Below are 17154 nucleotides of genomic sequence, written 5' to 3'. Positions count from 1 at the left end.
AATGACTTGTTCTGCTTCCTCTCCCCAGTGCTGTAAAAAGACAGCTAATTATGGTTACTTTTTCTTTAATGGCCCTGACTGCAGAGAGGAACAACATTTCATGTGTGATGTGCCCTGCAGTCCGGTTAAATTAGCCCAAGTGTTTTCATAATTGGAAAGCTGAGCTGCTTTGACATAAAGAGGCTTTTTCACTCTTATATGTAGTTTACAGTGTGTATCCAAGTTATTTTTGTAATAATGCCATTGGAAAGTATAGCTGATAATAAAAAGGCAAAATTGTGAGAATACTGGCAAGGGAGGGGCATAACTGTATCTTTCGATTTTTTGGCACTAGTTCCCAAACATCTTTTCTGATTCATTTAGGGGACACCTCGCCTCCATGTGACCTGGTAGGTCTGTCATTCACTGTCCTACCCCACCCCATGCTCCTTCCCTGGGGTTACTTTATGAAAGATGGGAGAAGCAGTGTTTCTCCTGGATGAGCTAAGCCAGCAGGAGCTGCCCCTGGGGCTCCCTGTACCATTTTACCAACAGTGTGCAGAGACCCTCTGTGTGTGATGAGCCTGGGGGGGGCTGAAATGGGGAGAAGGTCTCGGTCCAGCCACGTGGGTGTTGGAACTACCCTGGACTTCTTGCTAATGAAAGCCAGTCAGTTTCCTTTGTAGTTAAATTAGATTTAGATTTCTGTAACAAGCAACGGAAAAAAGATGGTTTCATCCTAAATTGTTTTGGATGAATATTTAAGTAAATATATGATTCTAAATGAAAGTACTGATAGCAGAACATCAAAACCTATGGGAGGGCTTCCCTGGTGGCGCAGTGGTTGAGAATCTGCCTGCTAATGCAGGGGACACGGGTTCGAGCCCTGGTCTGGGAAGATCCCACATGCCGCGGAGCAACTGGGCCCGTGAGCCACAACTACTGAGCCTGCGCATCTGGAGCCTGTGCTCCGCAACGGGAGAGGCCATGACAGTGAGAGGCCCGCGCACCGCGATGAAGAGTGGCCCCCGCTCGCCACAACTAGAGAAAGCCGTTGTGCAGAAGCGAAGACCCAACACAGACAAAAATTAAATAAATTAAAAAAAAAAAAAAAAAAAAACCTATGGGAACACTACTAAGATTTCCAGTTAACTGCAGAAGCATTTTTGATCCAGAAGGAGCATTAAAGTCACAGGTCAGTATCAGGCTGATTTATCTCGGGATTGTTTCACTGATGGGTCCATCCCTGCCCCCTTAATAATTGCAGCCTTCATCTTTTTTTTTTTTTTTTTTTTTTTTGCGGTACGCGGGCCTCTCACTGTTGTGGCCTCTCCCGCTGTGGAGCACAGGCTCCGGACGCGCAGGCTCAGCGGCCATGGCTCACGGGCCCAGCCGCTCCACGGCATGTGGGATCTTCCCGGACCGGGGCATGAACCTGCATCCCCTGCATCGGCAGGCGGACTCTCAACCACTGCGCCACCAGGGAAGCCCCCTCTTTTTAAATTCATATTTAAAAACATATCCGTAAGATCAAATGCTCATTAATCCTCTCCCCATTAAAAACTTTAAAAATTGAGGTACACAGTTGACCCTTGAACAACATGGGTTTCAACTGCCTGGGTCCACTTATTTGTGGATTTTTTGATACGTACTGTGGTGCCATAGGACCCACAGTTGGTTAAGTCCACAGATGCAGAACCTAGGATACGAGGGCCAACTTTTTAACCTGGTGGAGGGTTGGCTCCCCTAACCCCCCATGTAGTTCAAGGGTCAGCTGTAATCGACATATAACATTATTAGTTTTAGGTGTACAACATAATGATTTGACCTATGTGTATACTGCAAGGTGATTGTCACAATATATCCATCACCACATCTAGTTAACGATTTTTTTAATTAATTAACTTAATTGGGTTGTGCTGGGTCAGTTACAGCAGGCGGGCTCCTTAGTTGCGGCATGCGTGTGGGATCTAGTTCCCTGAGCAGGGATGGAACCCGGGGCCCCTGCATGGGGAGTGTGGAGTCCTAACCACTGCGCCACCAGCGAAGTCTAGTTTACAATTTTTTTCTTATGATGAGAACTTTTAAGATATGCTCCCTTAGCAGCTTTCAAATATACAGTACAGTATTTTTTAAAATAGATCTATATTGGAGTATAATTGCTTCACAGTACTGTGTTAGTTTCTGTTGCACAACAAAGCGATACAGTATGTTATCTATAGTCACCATACTTTTAATTTAAAAAACTTCTTGTGTTTTTTAAGTAGATAATTATTTTTTTATTCAGACTTCCCATTCTGAGGCTAATCAAGTTTTAACTGCTAGTTTTCTTATAGTTAATATTTTGATTATTTATTCGCCTTTCCAGAATGTTCCACTGGGACAGTTAATTCAAGTGGATGGATTATAATGTCAAGGCCACAATTTCATCCCCTGTGAGATTAAGTTGGCATTACTCAGGAAAAACCCTGTTTGATGACTGCTGTACTTTAGATGATTCAAAATTGAAATTTTTTGATTACACATGTCAGGAAAGCGTAATGGTTTAGCTCCAAATTTGGTAACAGGAAAAAAACAAACAAACCTGACTGACTTGTGTAAGACAGTATCATCTTTATATATGAAGAATGATTTTTTTAAGATGTTTATTTTGTCATGTTCAATGAGAAAAACTGGCCACCTGGGCCTTTGTGAGTTCTAAAAACAGAGAGGCCTGCTGGACGGCTGCTCAAATACCAGCCCGGGAGACTGGCTGGATTACCTTCATCTTCTATGTCAAAGTCGTGAACTAGAGAAAATGATCTCCCTGGCTCTGTAGTTTCTCTGTTACGTCGGCGTGTGTGTACATGCTCATACCGGGCTATCTAGTCCTCTTTTCCTTGGAAATGGGCCCTGCATAGCGGTTAAGAGCGTGGGCTTCTGGTCTGCTCAGGTTCAAACCCAGCTGCCATGTACCAGCTGTGAGACTGACCAAGTACTTCACCCCTCTCCCTGCTCATCTGTAAAGATGAGCATCCTACCGTAGAGGGTTGTAAGGACTAAACGGTAATTTACAGCAATAAGACTTTGGAACAGTATCCAGTTCCACTGGTGAGAAGACTCTTTTGGGGAATGGCCATTATTAACGTTATAAATGGACACATTTTACATACCCTACAGTTTGCTGTTTTAGCTTAGAACACTCGCTGCCAGTGCATGGAGGTGTATGCCAGTCCCCTTCACTGTAGGGCAAGCAGTCTGCGGGTATATACCATTCCCTTGAAAACCTGTTCCCCTGTGGGTAGATTGTGATGTTTTGTCGGGTGGATTCAGCTAGTTGACATGTGCATGCAGAATGATATTGCCAGATTGCTTTCCAAAAAGTCAAGACTAGTTCACCCACCTGCCAACAGCGCAGGAATGCCCATTTCCTGACACCTTGCTAATGCTGGATGTGAGCTATCCTTGTGACTTTCGCAAACCTAGGGGGAAACGGTAACCACTGTCATCTCGTTGTTCTGAGTTCACATGATTTATCATTTTGTGTATGTTGTGTTCATATTTTCTGGCCAGTTGATTTTTTCCATTAATGGTTTATATTGTGGTTTTCCTTTTCTGTCTACAGAGTTGTCTAATTTGTAGACACTCCTAATACATTCTGCATAGTAATCTTGAGTGTGTCTTATAGCGTAATATTTGTGTTTGCATTCTTTTATGTTTTTATGTTGTACAGAATTTAAATTTTTACATAATCCAATCTCAGTGTTTCTTTTATGGTTTCTAGATTTTACATTTTGCTTAGATGCTTTCCATCTGAAGTTACAAAAATGTTGCCTACATTTTCTTCCAATATTCTTATAATATTCTTCTAGACCTTTAAACCATTTGGAATTTATATTTGTTTATATATACATTTTTTCCAAATGGAGTGCCATCCATCCCAACAAGATCAGCCTGTCAGATTTTACATAAAATTTTTTTAAACCTTGGAGTTGCATTGAAGTGGAGTCCAAAGAAGCTTCCAGTGTGGAAAGAAGTCAAGGGGGGTGGAATCTAAGAGCCGAGTCTAGGCAGCACCCACTCCGGGGGCTGCTGCGTCCCCAGAGGCACCCCCCGGCCCTCCCTGCGCCGGTATGGGGACGATGAGCTCCTCTAACTGTCCTTCGGGAGCGCTGGCTTCTCTGTCCACCTGGCAGGGATGTGCGTTCAGCCCTGCTCAGGCTTTAACCCTCCCGCCAGTCCCTGTGTTGGCAAACCCCCCGTCAATACTCCAGCCTAAAGCCTAGGCCCCCGGCTCCAGCTTCTCTTCCACATGTTTTGCATCTCCACTCACCTTCTACTTGACAGGCCGGAACTGGACCATTTGGGGTTTGCTCCAAGTATCAACGCCTTCCCTACACCTCCGCCCCCCACACACACTCTTGTTCTGTAGGTTGTAGCTCTGGTGTCATCTCCGCCCCCAAAGCTTCCAGTAGCCTCCAGGGCGTCGAGAGCTCAGCTGTTCTCTGGATCGGTACTCCCCACTGCTGTCGCCACTGTCGCACACGTCTGTCATCCTTACTTGGATGTAAGCAGCTGGAGGGCAGCATTGATGCCTTGATCCCAGTGACCTCCTCTTTGTCTAAAGAAGAAATGGGGCCCTAGAACATGGGAGTCAGAATTCAGATGCAAACTCTGATACAGAGGATGGATAAACAGCAGGGTCTTGGTGCACGGCACAGGGAATTCTGTTCAGTATCCTGGGATAAACCGTAATGGAAAAGAATAGGAAAAAGAATCTATATACGTGTAACTGAATCACTTTGCTGTAGAGCAGAGATTAACCCAACATTGTAAATCAACTCTACTTCAATAAAATTAGAAAAAACCCAGAAGTACACGAGGCGTTGACGCCTTGAAAAGGAGGAAAGAGCACCTTCTCTGGGATTGGGCTGTGAAGGTGGGCATAGACCTTGATCCACGCGGATTTGTAGGTCACGTGAGAAGGTGTAGGGTTAGCGGCACGATTTTCACAGTAAAGGGGGAGGTGAGGTGTTTCGCTGAGAAAGAGGATGAGGGCTTAGGGTTGAAGAGCATATGAAGGAATCATCAGGCTGAAGGGCCAGGGAGGGAGGTGACCAGGAGGAGGGCCATCCCATTAGGGCCTCGCGTAAATCACGTTCCAACCCACTACTCAAACTCCTCCGGGTTCTGGATGCCTTTCTTTCATCCTAGTGATGGGTTTCTTCGGGATGGTTTAGGCCTACAAACCGGTATTTTTACTGTGAGCTATGAAGTTATCCTATTCACCTGTGATAAAAATAGTGGGATCGAAAAAGAAAATCCTAGTCTGGGGGCTAGAAGAGAATCTTGCATGTGTCCCCACTTACTTAATCTTATATTTCCCAAATAGTGACATGTGAAAAAAAGATTGAGATAAAACTCTTGTGCTTTATTTTTTTAGAGTGAAAATGCCCATATTTCTTTCAATAGTAAAAATGGAGATACGCTTATTTGAACGCTTTGTGATGAACACCACCTACGTGAAAATTCATTCTTCAGGTTGGCAGATTCTGGTAATAAAGGTAACTTTTCAACAAGAGCATTTTCTAGGCAGTACTTCTCTTATCAAACATTTGAGGCTGATCCACTTCAGAGCCCAGGGCTTTACATTAACCATGTAAGATACACACGCACATAATACGCATCTACATACATGTATCCTAAGATAAAGTAGAATACCAGTTTTACAGGTAGCGGTCACATCTTTATAAAATGGGAATTTGGGTCCTGTTCCCATGGATGTACACGCTGCAGGCAGTGTGGTGTCTTCTTGTGTATCCTTTGTCACTGAGAAAGTGCTACTGTCATTGTAAGTGTAAATATACTACCTTTCTACACAGCCATACCCCATTTTTCCCAAAAGTATCACAAAAGGTGGCCGCAATTTACTTGGTGAATATACAGCCTTCTGCAGAAGGAAGAGTCTGTTATTAAAATAACCCGAGTATGACCCAGCAGAAGACACTACTGCCTCTAAATTCCCTGTCCTACACGGAGTCCACGAGTTCTTTGTTTTATTAATAATAAATATTTTGAACATCCTAGGCTTCCACTGCTTTCTCAGATAAGGAGCGAAGCAGGTCTTTGTAGAGAGCAGAGTTCATGAACCGGGGGTACGAGTCCCTGTGCATCAAGGTGTAGATCTGCAGCTGGGCATCATCGAAGATGTGAGGGGACGGCTCGGCCATGCTTCTGTTGATGGTCTCCCTCACGCGGGAGTCCAGGCTGACCTGCCGGCGGGGACACATGGGGCTGTGTCAGACAAGGGCCTCTTTGGACATACACCCCAACTCCCATACCTTGTTTGTTTTTTTAAAAATCCCAGACCCAGCAAGGTCATCCCCAAACCTAAGCTGTTGAAAGAGGAGCTGAACACAATGAACAGTGGTCCCAAACTTCAGAGGCATCAGAAGCCCCTGGAAGGCTCCTTAGAAAAGAGTGCGGGGGGCCCCCCCAGAGCTTCTGACCCAGTGGATCTGGGGGCGGCTGACAGTTTGTATTTCTCATGAGTTCTCTCGGTGATGCCAGTGGGGATCGCACTGCTTTAGAAAACCACAGCGCTGCACTACTTCTTTAAAATGAGGGGACTGTGGCCGCAAGGAAGAAAGGTAGCGCACATTGACTTACCCCTGGCGAATTGCCTAAGAACACTAGGACTAAAACCTGGAGCTCCAGGCTGGGGTCAGGCAGAAGTGACCCGAAGCACCGTGGAAGGGTCAGTGCCACGGGCTTGGGCTTAACTCCCGGCTCTGTCGCTGTTTGGCTGTGGGACCTCAGGCAAAGTGAACTGTGTCCTGAAGAACTGCTCCCTAGGGACCTACCCGGCGGTCCAGTGGTTAAGACTCCGAGCTCCCAGCGCAGGGGGTGTGGGTTCGAGCCTTGGTCGGGGAACTAAGATCCCGCATGCCGCGGGGTGCGGCAAAAAACCCCAAACAACCTGCTCCATAAAGTAGGGGTGACAAAGGTGGTAGCTGGCCAGGGCTTAATGAGAATGAATTCAAAGTATGGGGAGTCCACGACGTCCCGGGAGATGCTGCCTCCTTGCACTCCGATGTCTGCTCGTCCTGGACGAAGCGCATCCCAGACCAGAGCGGCCCGCAGGAGCCAGACAGCCGAGAACAGGACAGCAGGGGCTCACACGCCTTCCCTGCCGCGTGAGGAACCTCGGCTGGACCGTCTCTGCACCAGGGGGGCAGGATAGATACGCAATGCATGTGCTGTTGTTTAATATAAAACTGAAAGTGTGCTTATCCAAGTCACTGAGCATGGGCTTCAGTGATCTGTCTTTCCAGATGCATCTATCCACCTCCTCCTGGGAAGGCTGGAGGCGCTTATCCCCTGCAAGTCAGGGTCCTGCTCACCCTCTCCCTCCCTCTGGCTCTGTAATGGGCACAAAGCCCTGCTGACGCCGCCTCTTTGACGCGGCTCGAATCCGGCCACCTCCCCCGCCTCTCTGCCGTGACCCTCGTGGAGGTCAGCCACCACCTCGACGGCATTTGTTCACCAGCCTCCTGACTGGCCTTGGGCCGGCAGTCCAGGGCCTCTCTGCACCACCCCCGGACCCAGCACTCGCCTTCGGACCTTGTGCTGGTGTCGGTGGGCTCAGGATTAAGCACAGAGCTTACAAGTTCCAAGTTTAAACTTAGGAGGCCCTTTATGACCTGCTCCCACTGGCTCCCCAGCTCCGCCTCACTATTCCACTCAAGAATTCAAGGAACTTGGCATTCGCCTGGGATTTAAAGGAAGAAGGAGCGAGAACTAGCTTGTCTTTGTTCTAGGAGGCTGTCTAGGGGAACTGTCTAGAATGGCCTGACTACGTGTACTTCTCTGTCAGGTCTTGGTTTCCACGTCACTCCCCAGTCCTGGGAAGCCTCCCAGCCACCCTGAGCTGATCCCCACGGCTGCCCTCACCACCAGGCCATGCCCTCCTAGAAGCTTCCGGAGTGTGAGGGCCCAGGTCTTAGGAGCTCAGCTCCTGCCAGAGGGGGGACTCGACACTCATTGTGGGCTGAGAGGAGAAAGCCTCCTGCTTGCTCTTGTTAGAAAATTCCTTTGCATAGCAAAGGAAACCATAAACAAGACCAAAAGACAACCCTCAGAATGGGAGAAAATATTTGCAAATGAAGTAACTGACAAAGGATTAATCTCCAAAATTTACAAGCAGCTCATGCAGCTCAATAACAAAAAAACAAACAACCCAATCCAAAAATGGGCAGAAGACCTAAATAGACATTTGTCTAAAGAAGATATACAGACTGCCAACAAACACATGAAAGGATGCTCAACATCACTAATCACTAGAGAAATGCAAATCAAAACTACAATGAGGTATCACCTCACACCAGTCAGAATGGCCATCATCAAAAAATCTACAAACAATAAATGCTGGAGAAGGGGTGGAGAAAAGGGAACCCTCTTGCACTGTTGGTGGGAATGTGAATTGGTACAGCCACTATGGAGAACAGTATGGAGGTTCCTTAAAAAAACTACAAATAGAACTACCATATGACTCAGCAATCCCACTACTGGGCATATACCCTGAGAAAACCATAATTCAAAGAGTCACGTACCAAAATGTTCATTGCAGCTCTATTTACAATAGCCAGGAGATGGAAACAACCTAAGTGTCCATCATCGGATGAATGGAGAAAGAAGATGTGGCACATACATACAATGGAATATTACTTGGCCACAAAAAGAAACAAAATTGAGCTATTTGTAATGACGTGGATGGAGCTAGAGTCTGTCATACAGAGTGAAGTGAGACAGAAAGAGAAAGACAAATACCGTATGCTAACACATATATATGGAATTTAAGGGAAAAAAATGTCATGAAGAACCTAAGGGTAAGACAGGAATAAAGACACAGACCTACGAGAGAATGGACTTGAGGACACGGGGAGGGGGAAGGGTAAGCTGTGACAAAGCGAGAGAGTGGCATGGACATATATACACTACCAAACGTAAAATAGATAGGTAGTGGGAAGCAGCTGCATAGCACAGGGAGATCAGCTCGGTGCTTTGTGACCACCTAGAGGGAGGGGATAGGGAGGGTGGGAGGTAGGGAAGAGATATGGGAACATATGTATATGTATAACTGATTCACTTTGTTATAAAGCAGAGACTAGCACACCATTGTAAAGCGATTATACTTCAATAAAGATGTAAAAAAAACCCAAAACACTAGTGCTTAGGAAATCTAATGGAGGCAGAAGCAGTAAAGGGTGCTTTTAGGGGAATAACATCACAGTTTTCTGTAGAACACACAGATTTTGACTGGTTAGAAGGTCAAGGAGGAATGCTTTTGTTCTGAAGATATAAACCCTCTTCTAAATTGAGCTGTTATTGGAAGTTAGAAATTTTTTGTTGCTGTTGTATTGCTTTGTGTTTTCATGATTATTCTGCTTGCATCTCCCTCGTTAAACCTTTGATTTAGGGAAGATGCCATTACTGGAAATGAGTTTACAGAATTATTCTCAAAAACAGAAGGAAATGGTTCTCACCTAAATATTAAGAAATAATCTCTATAGTGGTATACTAACAGAATTATGATTCAGGGATAATAATTCTATGAAATGTAATTAAACACACAATATATATTTTTTTCTTTTAAATTTCCATTGTTAATTTTTAAAAGTACAATTATAATTCAAGTTCTTTGTAACAAGTGAAATTTAAAAAATTTAAAGTAAAAGAAAAAAAAAGAAAATTAGACTAAGCGTGGGACTTCCTGGGCGGTCCAATGGTTAAGACTTCTCCTTCCAAAGCAGGGGGTGCGGGTTCGATCCCTGCTCGGGGAGGTAAGATCCCACATGCTTGCGGCCAAAAAAAACAAAACATAAAACAGAAGCAGTATTGTAACAAATTCAATAAAGACTTTAAAGATGGTCCACATCAAAAAAAAAGTCTTTAAAAAAAAAAGAAAGAAAATTAGACTAAGGTTTACTGCAGAAAACATCAAAAAATATTCTAGGAGACTTCCCTGGTGGTGCAGTGGTTAAGAATCCACCTGCCAATGCAGGGGACATGGGTTCGAGCCCTGGTCCGGGAAGATCCCACATGCCGCGGAGCAACTAAGCCCATGCGCTACAACTACTGAGCCTGCGCTCTAGAGCCCACGAGCCACAACTACTGAGCCTGCGATCTAGAGCCCGCGAGCCACAACTACTGAGCCTGCGAGCCACAACTACTGAGCCTGAACGCCTAGAGCCCGTGCTCCTCAACAAGAGAAACCACCGCAATGAGAAGCCCGCGCACCGCAATGAAGAGTAGCCCCCCACTCACCACAACTAGAGAAAGCCTGCGCGCAGCAACAAAGACCCAATGCAGCCAAAAATAAATAAATAAATACATTCTAGTTCACAAACAGTTAAGGCACAAATGGAACTGTTTCATTCTCTACAACCTCCATCTGAAGACTGTCCCTCAAGTGCTGGTGGGGACAGGGTCTGCTTAGGACGGGAAATGGACACAGGGTTGCTGAGGGTTGTCACCTGGGGTGAGCCCGCTCTGCCCGGCGTGTGCAGGACTTCACATTGTCCCCTTGTCACTCTTCCCAAATGTTCAGCCAAGTGTGGACCTCCCCTTCCTACACAGGAGGAAACCGAGGTGCAGAGGGGCTCAGAAACACACCCGAGGTCATGCAGCTATTAAATGAGAGAACTGGGGCTCAAACCCCAGTGCATCTGACCCCAAGGTCTACGCTTTTAAACTTTTCAAGCTTTTACATTTCAAGTAATAGATGCTTATATTTGGGAGGAAAGGGTCGTCTTTTTATATCATCTTTGCTTTACAAATTTGCCAAGTTTTCTGGTTGTATAATGCTTTGAAAGACAGTGATGAAAATCCTTGCCTTAAAAAATAAAAAGGAAAGTCATGACAAAATAAAAATATGTCGAAGCCATACATTAAAGGACAAAAATTCTCTTGCTTTTTGTTAACCCCAAATTGAAAGAACTTTCTGAACTTCGTATCTGTACATCTGTCAATGGAATATCTCCAACTTACTGCAAACTTAAGGAAGCGATATTGAGTCCCACTGTCTTTCTCCCAAGCATGGTCCCCACCCTGTCTGCCTAAACCAGACGTGCAGTCATTCCAGACTCAGATCAAAGCCATCCTCTCTGGCTTCTCTTCAGCTGGCCTGGTTGGACCATCGTCATGTCTGGGTTGGAATTCGTCCTCTAAGTGGCCTCTGCCTCTGGTCTTCTTTTCATAATCTATCATGTGGTCTTCAAAAATCCAAGTTTGGTGATATTACCAGGTTAAAATCCAAGCTCTTCCCGGATAAACCTCAGCTCAGCCTGGTCCGCAAACCTCTCCGTGCTCTCGGACAATCCTCTTTTCCTCCTGCTGTTGGCTACCGGCCCCAATTGTTTGGTAAGCACTGTACCCTTCAGCCACCAACCTTCTGACGCTTTCACTGTTCCTGTGACCCCCATGCTCTTATCCCTGGCCCATCTAGTCCTGTCCCGTGGGATGCCTTCAGCCCACTGCATTTCTGGTAATTTCCTCCTCATTATCCTTGGCCCATCCATGGCCTCTCCAGGTACCTCTTCCTCATGCCCCCCGCCCCCCAGTGATGGCTCGTCCCCCAGCCTGTCACGACCCCAAGATGTCGCACCCGGGGCCCCATGTCTGCTGCCCCCTTGTCTGTGAGCTCCCTGACAGGAGAGGTCCTGTTTTATTAGCTTTACATTCTGAGCGGCACATGTGGGATTTTACCATCGGAGCTACAAGGCACTTAGGTTTGACGCCAACGTAACCTCCTAGATTTTAGATTTGGAAGAATGAAAACTGAGAGATGGAAACCTGATGATTTCACTCCTCTGATCATTTCTCTGATGTCACAAAGGGCCACTCTGGGGCGAACCTCTGCAGCATCAGCATCATATAAGTGATGCTCTTTCCATCTAAAGTCAGGATACCTGAAATGAGACTTTGCTCAGATTAAAAGGATAATTTTATTTAAAGGAATGCTTATAGGCTGTCATTTAAAAACAGCGTTTACAGCAAAATGCATAGACGCCTACTTCTAGAGAATTGGATGAAAGTTATAGATACTTTTCCCAGGAAAATGCACACAATCTTTGACTGATTTCGGGGGGCACTTGGCCCCCATTGGTGGGACCACACCGCAAGGCGTTTGAACACCATGAATGGTGGAAGCAGCCCTGACCAGGCCGGGTGACCAGACACCGAAGGGGTTCCTTTCACCCGCGGCCTCCTGGGGGACGTTTCTGGTGGGTACGTACCTCTTTAGGAGAAAGAATAGAAACGTAGTCTTCATATATTATTCGTGCTTTCTCTTCAATCGTGGTTTTATTAGCTTCTTTTTTCAGTTCCTCACACGCCATCCAGAAGAGCATGTTTTCCTCACTGAACTCCGTTCGGAGAAACTCCCGGAACGCGTTCCTTCCCGCAGGCGTGAGCATGAGTTTGTCGAAGGACTGGGCCCAGGCGCTGGCCTCCTCCAGGCTGGGACCCGGGCTGGGCGGGGGGGCGGGAGAAAGGGGCGAAGGGAGCAGAGGTATTGGTGGCTGATGTGAATTGCATCCCGAGAAACGTGTCTTTTTTGCTCTGAGAATGAAAATGTGCCCTTAGGCCCTTTTAGGCAGAGAAAGGGCTGTTCTCATTTCCTCGCGCCTTCGGCAGAAACACGTGTGGCACTCTCCAACTGTCTAGCTGGACGGCACCACTGCTGCCAAAGGGCTTGCAAACCAAACTGCTGGAATAACTGCTAAGAACAAGCCCGTACATCTAGGCACATCCTGGCAAAGGTTTTAAATTATAAAAGTAAAACAAAAAATTCTTAACAACCGTCTGACCACAAACTCCCCAGGTGGCTGTGATAGACCCAAGTCAGACCTGACCACCTGGCTTCTAGGACAGTCGTGGGGCAGTGTCTGCCCAGGGTTCTAAAAGATTCAAAAGAGAGTGTTAAAGAGGAAAAGGAAAGAAGATAAGTTTGTCCAGTAACTGCAAGTGATGAACAGCGATGACGAACTGAGCACTTACGGATTCACCTTTTACCTGGAGACCTAGGCCATCCGCGCAGTGCACTCACCTGGGTGCTAGGTCCACACACTGCCCTCTGGATGCCCCCCTCCATCCCCGATGGAGCTGCTCTTCTTGATTTGGGGCTTACCCTGTTTTAGTTTATTTTTACTTACATTTTCATTATATTGAGGCCAGAAAACACAATCTGTTTAACAATGATCCTTATTAATTTCTTTTCCCTTACCCTTTTTCTTTTCATAGTTTTTATGTATGGATGTATCCCTGAAGAATATATTCTTTAGTTTTTTTTAAAAGACTCTGCTTTTATTTTTATTTTATTATTTATTCATTTATTTACTTATTTATTTATTGGCCGAGCCTCGAGGCTTGTGGGATCTTAGCTCCCTGAGCAGGGATTGAACCCATGCCCCCTGCAATGGAAGCGCAGAGTCCTAACCACTGGACCGCCAGGGAATTTCCCTTCCTGGACAATTCTGGTAGTTGAATTCAGCCTACTCATTTTTGTGATTCCATGTTTAATTGGTTTAAACATTTCAGAGACCATTACTTTATATGATTGCAGATAATTCTAACATCTGAAGTCTTTTGGCCTCTAAATCCAAGTGTTGTTTCTACTGACTCTCATTTGTGGTAGGTTGTGTCCTTCTAGTTTTGTAATTTTTGGTTGGTGTTAATCTTTGGGAAACTGAGAGTCACATTTGATGGTATTCTCTTTCCTCCAGAGAGGATGTGTGTGTGCTTCCTACTGACTGGGGACCACTTCTGCTCCTTTCGTGGACCAGGGCTGAATCGTGGAATCCTGGCTTTAAGCTCCTTGCCCTACCCGCTCTGCACTGGCTCTGAGAGAAAACCCTTCTGTCCTGTGCTTAGCAGTCACTGCTCAGGGCTTTGCTTACTTTTTATTTGGTTTTGCTTTTCAGGTGCTTTGTCCTTTTCCTTACTTTCTGTGAGCCCAGTGTTGCAAAAACTTTTAGACTTATGCAAAATCTGTTCTTCTGTCTTGGGAAGGCCCCCAGATGATCTAATCTGCCACACTGCCAAAGGCTCTCTCTCCATTTAGTTTTGGGAGGTAAACTGTACCGCCAAGAATTTGATATGTAGTGAACTTGTCCTAATTATATGATGATGATAGAAAAAACTCTCTCCCATATGCAAAGTTTACAATGTAAATTCTATGTCCTTTTCCTATCTTTAAGATGGATTATAAGTGACCCAGCAGAGAAACACCAGTGAAAAGCTGAAGACCAGAGAGTTCCCTGGTGCTTCAGTGGTTAGGATTCCGGGCTTTCACTGCCATGGCCCGGGTTCAATCCCTGGGTGGGGAACTGAGATCCCATAAGCCGCGCTGCACGGCCAAAAAAAATAAAAAAGCTGAAGACGAGACAAAATGGGTCATAGAAAGCGAGTAGTCAGCTGAGCCAGCAGTGAGACACAGACAGATAGACAGTCATTTCAAGTTTAGTTTCAAAGTTAGATTCAGTGTGTATAGATGAATCCTATGTAAGTACAACTGTGTGGAAATGCACAGATAGTTCCTTTGAGGATACGTAAAAAAACTGTTGAAGGTTTATATTTGGAGATTGGGACAAGGTCTGGAGTAAGAGGACAACTGAGCTTTTATTGTAAAACTTTTGTATTGTCTGATTTCTGTTTTTTATAACAGGTGTTTAAGCTTTTCATCACGAAAAGAGTATTCTGTATGAAAACATAAATCTCTATCATAACCAGTAAAATTAGTTTTGAAAGAAATATATATATATACATGTTTTTTGGCTATGTGGCTTGTGGGATCTCAGTTACCCCACCAGGGATTGAACCCGGGCCACAGCAGTGAAAGCCCAGAATCCTAACCACTGAACCACCAGGGAACTCCCTGAAAGAAATATTTTAAAAGATGCTTAAAAGATAATTTAAAAATAGTAACTTAAAGCAATCTACATAAAAATACCAGATTCTTTTTAGATAGGTTAATTAAATTGGCAAGGCTTAGTAAAGAATGCTAAATTAAAAAAAAAAGAATGCTAAGTTATGTTCCTTAAATATGGGGATTCAAAATATATCTTCTTACTCCTTTTAATTTAAGAAATACATATAAAAGAATGACTGAAAAACTTAAGGGTAATCAGTAGTACCCTTTAAAAAGAGAGAGAGAGAGAGAAAACATGTCTTTTCCATAGTACCAAAGAACCTAGAAGCAAAGAAAGCACAGTTCATACAGTAAAAAAAAAAAAAAAAAAAAGGAAATAATTAGGGTGTATTGTAAGTAGATAGTCAACAAACATTCTAGAAGATTAAACATATCCGTAATCAGCAAGACAACTGACCCAATGTAATTGGATTTTAATTCCCAGTTGAGTGACAGAGACTCAAACTGGGCAAAAATCCAACATAATGCTATTTTCGGGAAGCATACAAAATACTACCAAAAATTACAAATAGACAGGCAAAGATATGTGAGGGAAATGCAGATGAATACGATTAATATCTAAATAGAAATGGAAGCAAAAGGCATCAAATTGGATAAACAGTCATTTTATATTATTGGATACGATTGAGAACAAATAATGGCCGATATACATGGAATCGTTCCCTCTTGCCTGGCTCTGTTCTCAGTGCTTTACTGGTTACTCAGTGCTCACGACAACCCTTCTTTGGCTGAGTCACAATACACCGTTATTATCCCCATTTTACGCACAGGGAAACTGAGGCAGAATGTGGCTGCTAAGTGCCCAAGGTCATACAGGCAGGATGGACAGAGCCAGGACCAGATGAGGGCTTTCTGGTTCCAGAAGTACTCAAAGCCTCAAGCCTCACTGCAGAATACAGTATACTGAACTATATAAGAGAAAAGCTGTTTTTAACAGACTCATGAATTGTGGAAGATTTTAATATGCATCCTAGACTCTGAAATATCTGGGTAAAAATAAATAAAATAAAGAATGAAGAAAAATATTTTAAGTAAACTTTTAGGTTACTTGTTTTTTCCCCCCTCAAAAATAAATAATTTAAGACAAGACCTATTTGAACAATGCTTTTAGGATATTTGTCTATTGCCTGCAGTTATATTGGCATAACACAAAGAAAAGGAATAAGAATAGGTAAGTGGAAGTAAATCCATAGATAATACAGGAAGGAAAAAAGACAATTTTAAAATTTGGCATTGTGGAAAGTAATTTGTGTGTTTTTCCAACTTTTTTCTCAAAATACTTAAAAAATAATACATTTACTAAAGTATATTTATAGTTAAGAAAAAAATGGACCTTTAAAATTTTCCTGAAACCCTAACTTGTGTATTTCATTATGTTCTTTTATTTAAAAAAGTAAATCACATAAAAATAAAATGACATCATATGTTTTGCCAAGAAGCATCAATTTCTATTTGTGATTAACAGGCATTAGATTAACAGTGGAACTGATTTTTCTCCCTGTCACACAATGAATTAAAAGGAATTCTGCAGGGACTTCCCTGGTGGTCCAGTGGTTAAGACTCTGAGCTCCCAGTGCAGGGGGCCTGGGTTCAAGCCCTGGTTGGGGAACTAAGATCTTGCATGCCTCACGGCACGGCCACAAAATAAATAAATAAATAAATAACTTTTTTTAAAAAAAGAATTCTGCAGTGAAAATGTGATGCAACATTATGATTTGATATTATTAAATTGCAGTTAGAGAAACTGTGTGTTCTATTGAAACAAAAATACACACAAAAAAATCTGGTTGAGAATCTACGAGAGGATGGACGTTCACTAAACTTATTTTGATCATCATTTCATGCCGTATACAAGTCAAATCATTATGCTGTTCTCCTTAGGCTTACACGGTGCTGAATGTCAATTATATCTCAATAAAACTGGAAGGAAAAAATAATAAGGTTGGCATTTCTGTCGATTTAGTGAGCTAAACACTATGAAATTTCACCTTTCTTCACAGATGGGAAGGTCCTCTGTTCTGAGTTCATAGGAAGCACTCCTGAGTCTCTGTTCCTCTTGGTTTCTAACAGTGAGACTGCAAGAAATAAGACAAACACGTGTTAGTTGAGATCATTCTGTATCAAGGAAAGATTTTTTACAAATATTTCAGAGAACTCCAGCTTACCAAGTTGAATTAATTTCTTTTCTTGATAAAAGTGACAATTCT

The 17154-nt window shown here is 43.9% G+C and overlaps 1 protein-coding gene across 2 annotated transcripts in view; it reads right to left on the bottom strand.

Moving 5' to 3' along the window:
* Nucleotides 1–5388: 5388 nt before the first annotated feature.
* RGS20 (regulator of G protein signaling 20) overlaps nucleotides 5389–17154 on the bottom strand; it is a 47508-nt gene continuing 35742 nt past the window's right edge. For both annotated transcript variants that reach the window (XM_060035379.1, XM_060035378.1), the window contains exons 3-5: nucleotides 16936–17022; nucleotides 12255–12489; nucleotides 5389–6230 (exon numbers count right to left, since the gene is read on the bottom strand). In XM_060035379.1, coding sequence (XP_059891362.1) covers nucleotides 6042–6230; nucleotides 12255–12489; nucleotides 16936–17022 — 511 coding nt within the window. In that variant the 3' untranslated portion in view covers nucleotides 5389–6041. The remainder of the gene's footprint in view (nucleotides 6231–12254; nucleotides 12490–16935; nucleotides 17023–17154) is intronic.

Source organism: Delphinus delphis, chromosome 17, assembly GCF_949987515.2.
Source record: "Delphinus delphis chromosome 17, mDelDel1.2, whole genome shotgun sequence".
NCBI lineage: Eukaryota > Metazoa > Chordata > Mammalia > Artiodactyla > Delphinidae > Delphinus > Delphinus delphis.
The sequence above is the reverse complement of the archived record's forward strand: the minus strand, read 5'-3'. Positions and strand labels throughout refer to the sequence as shown.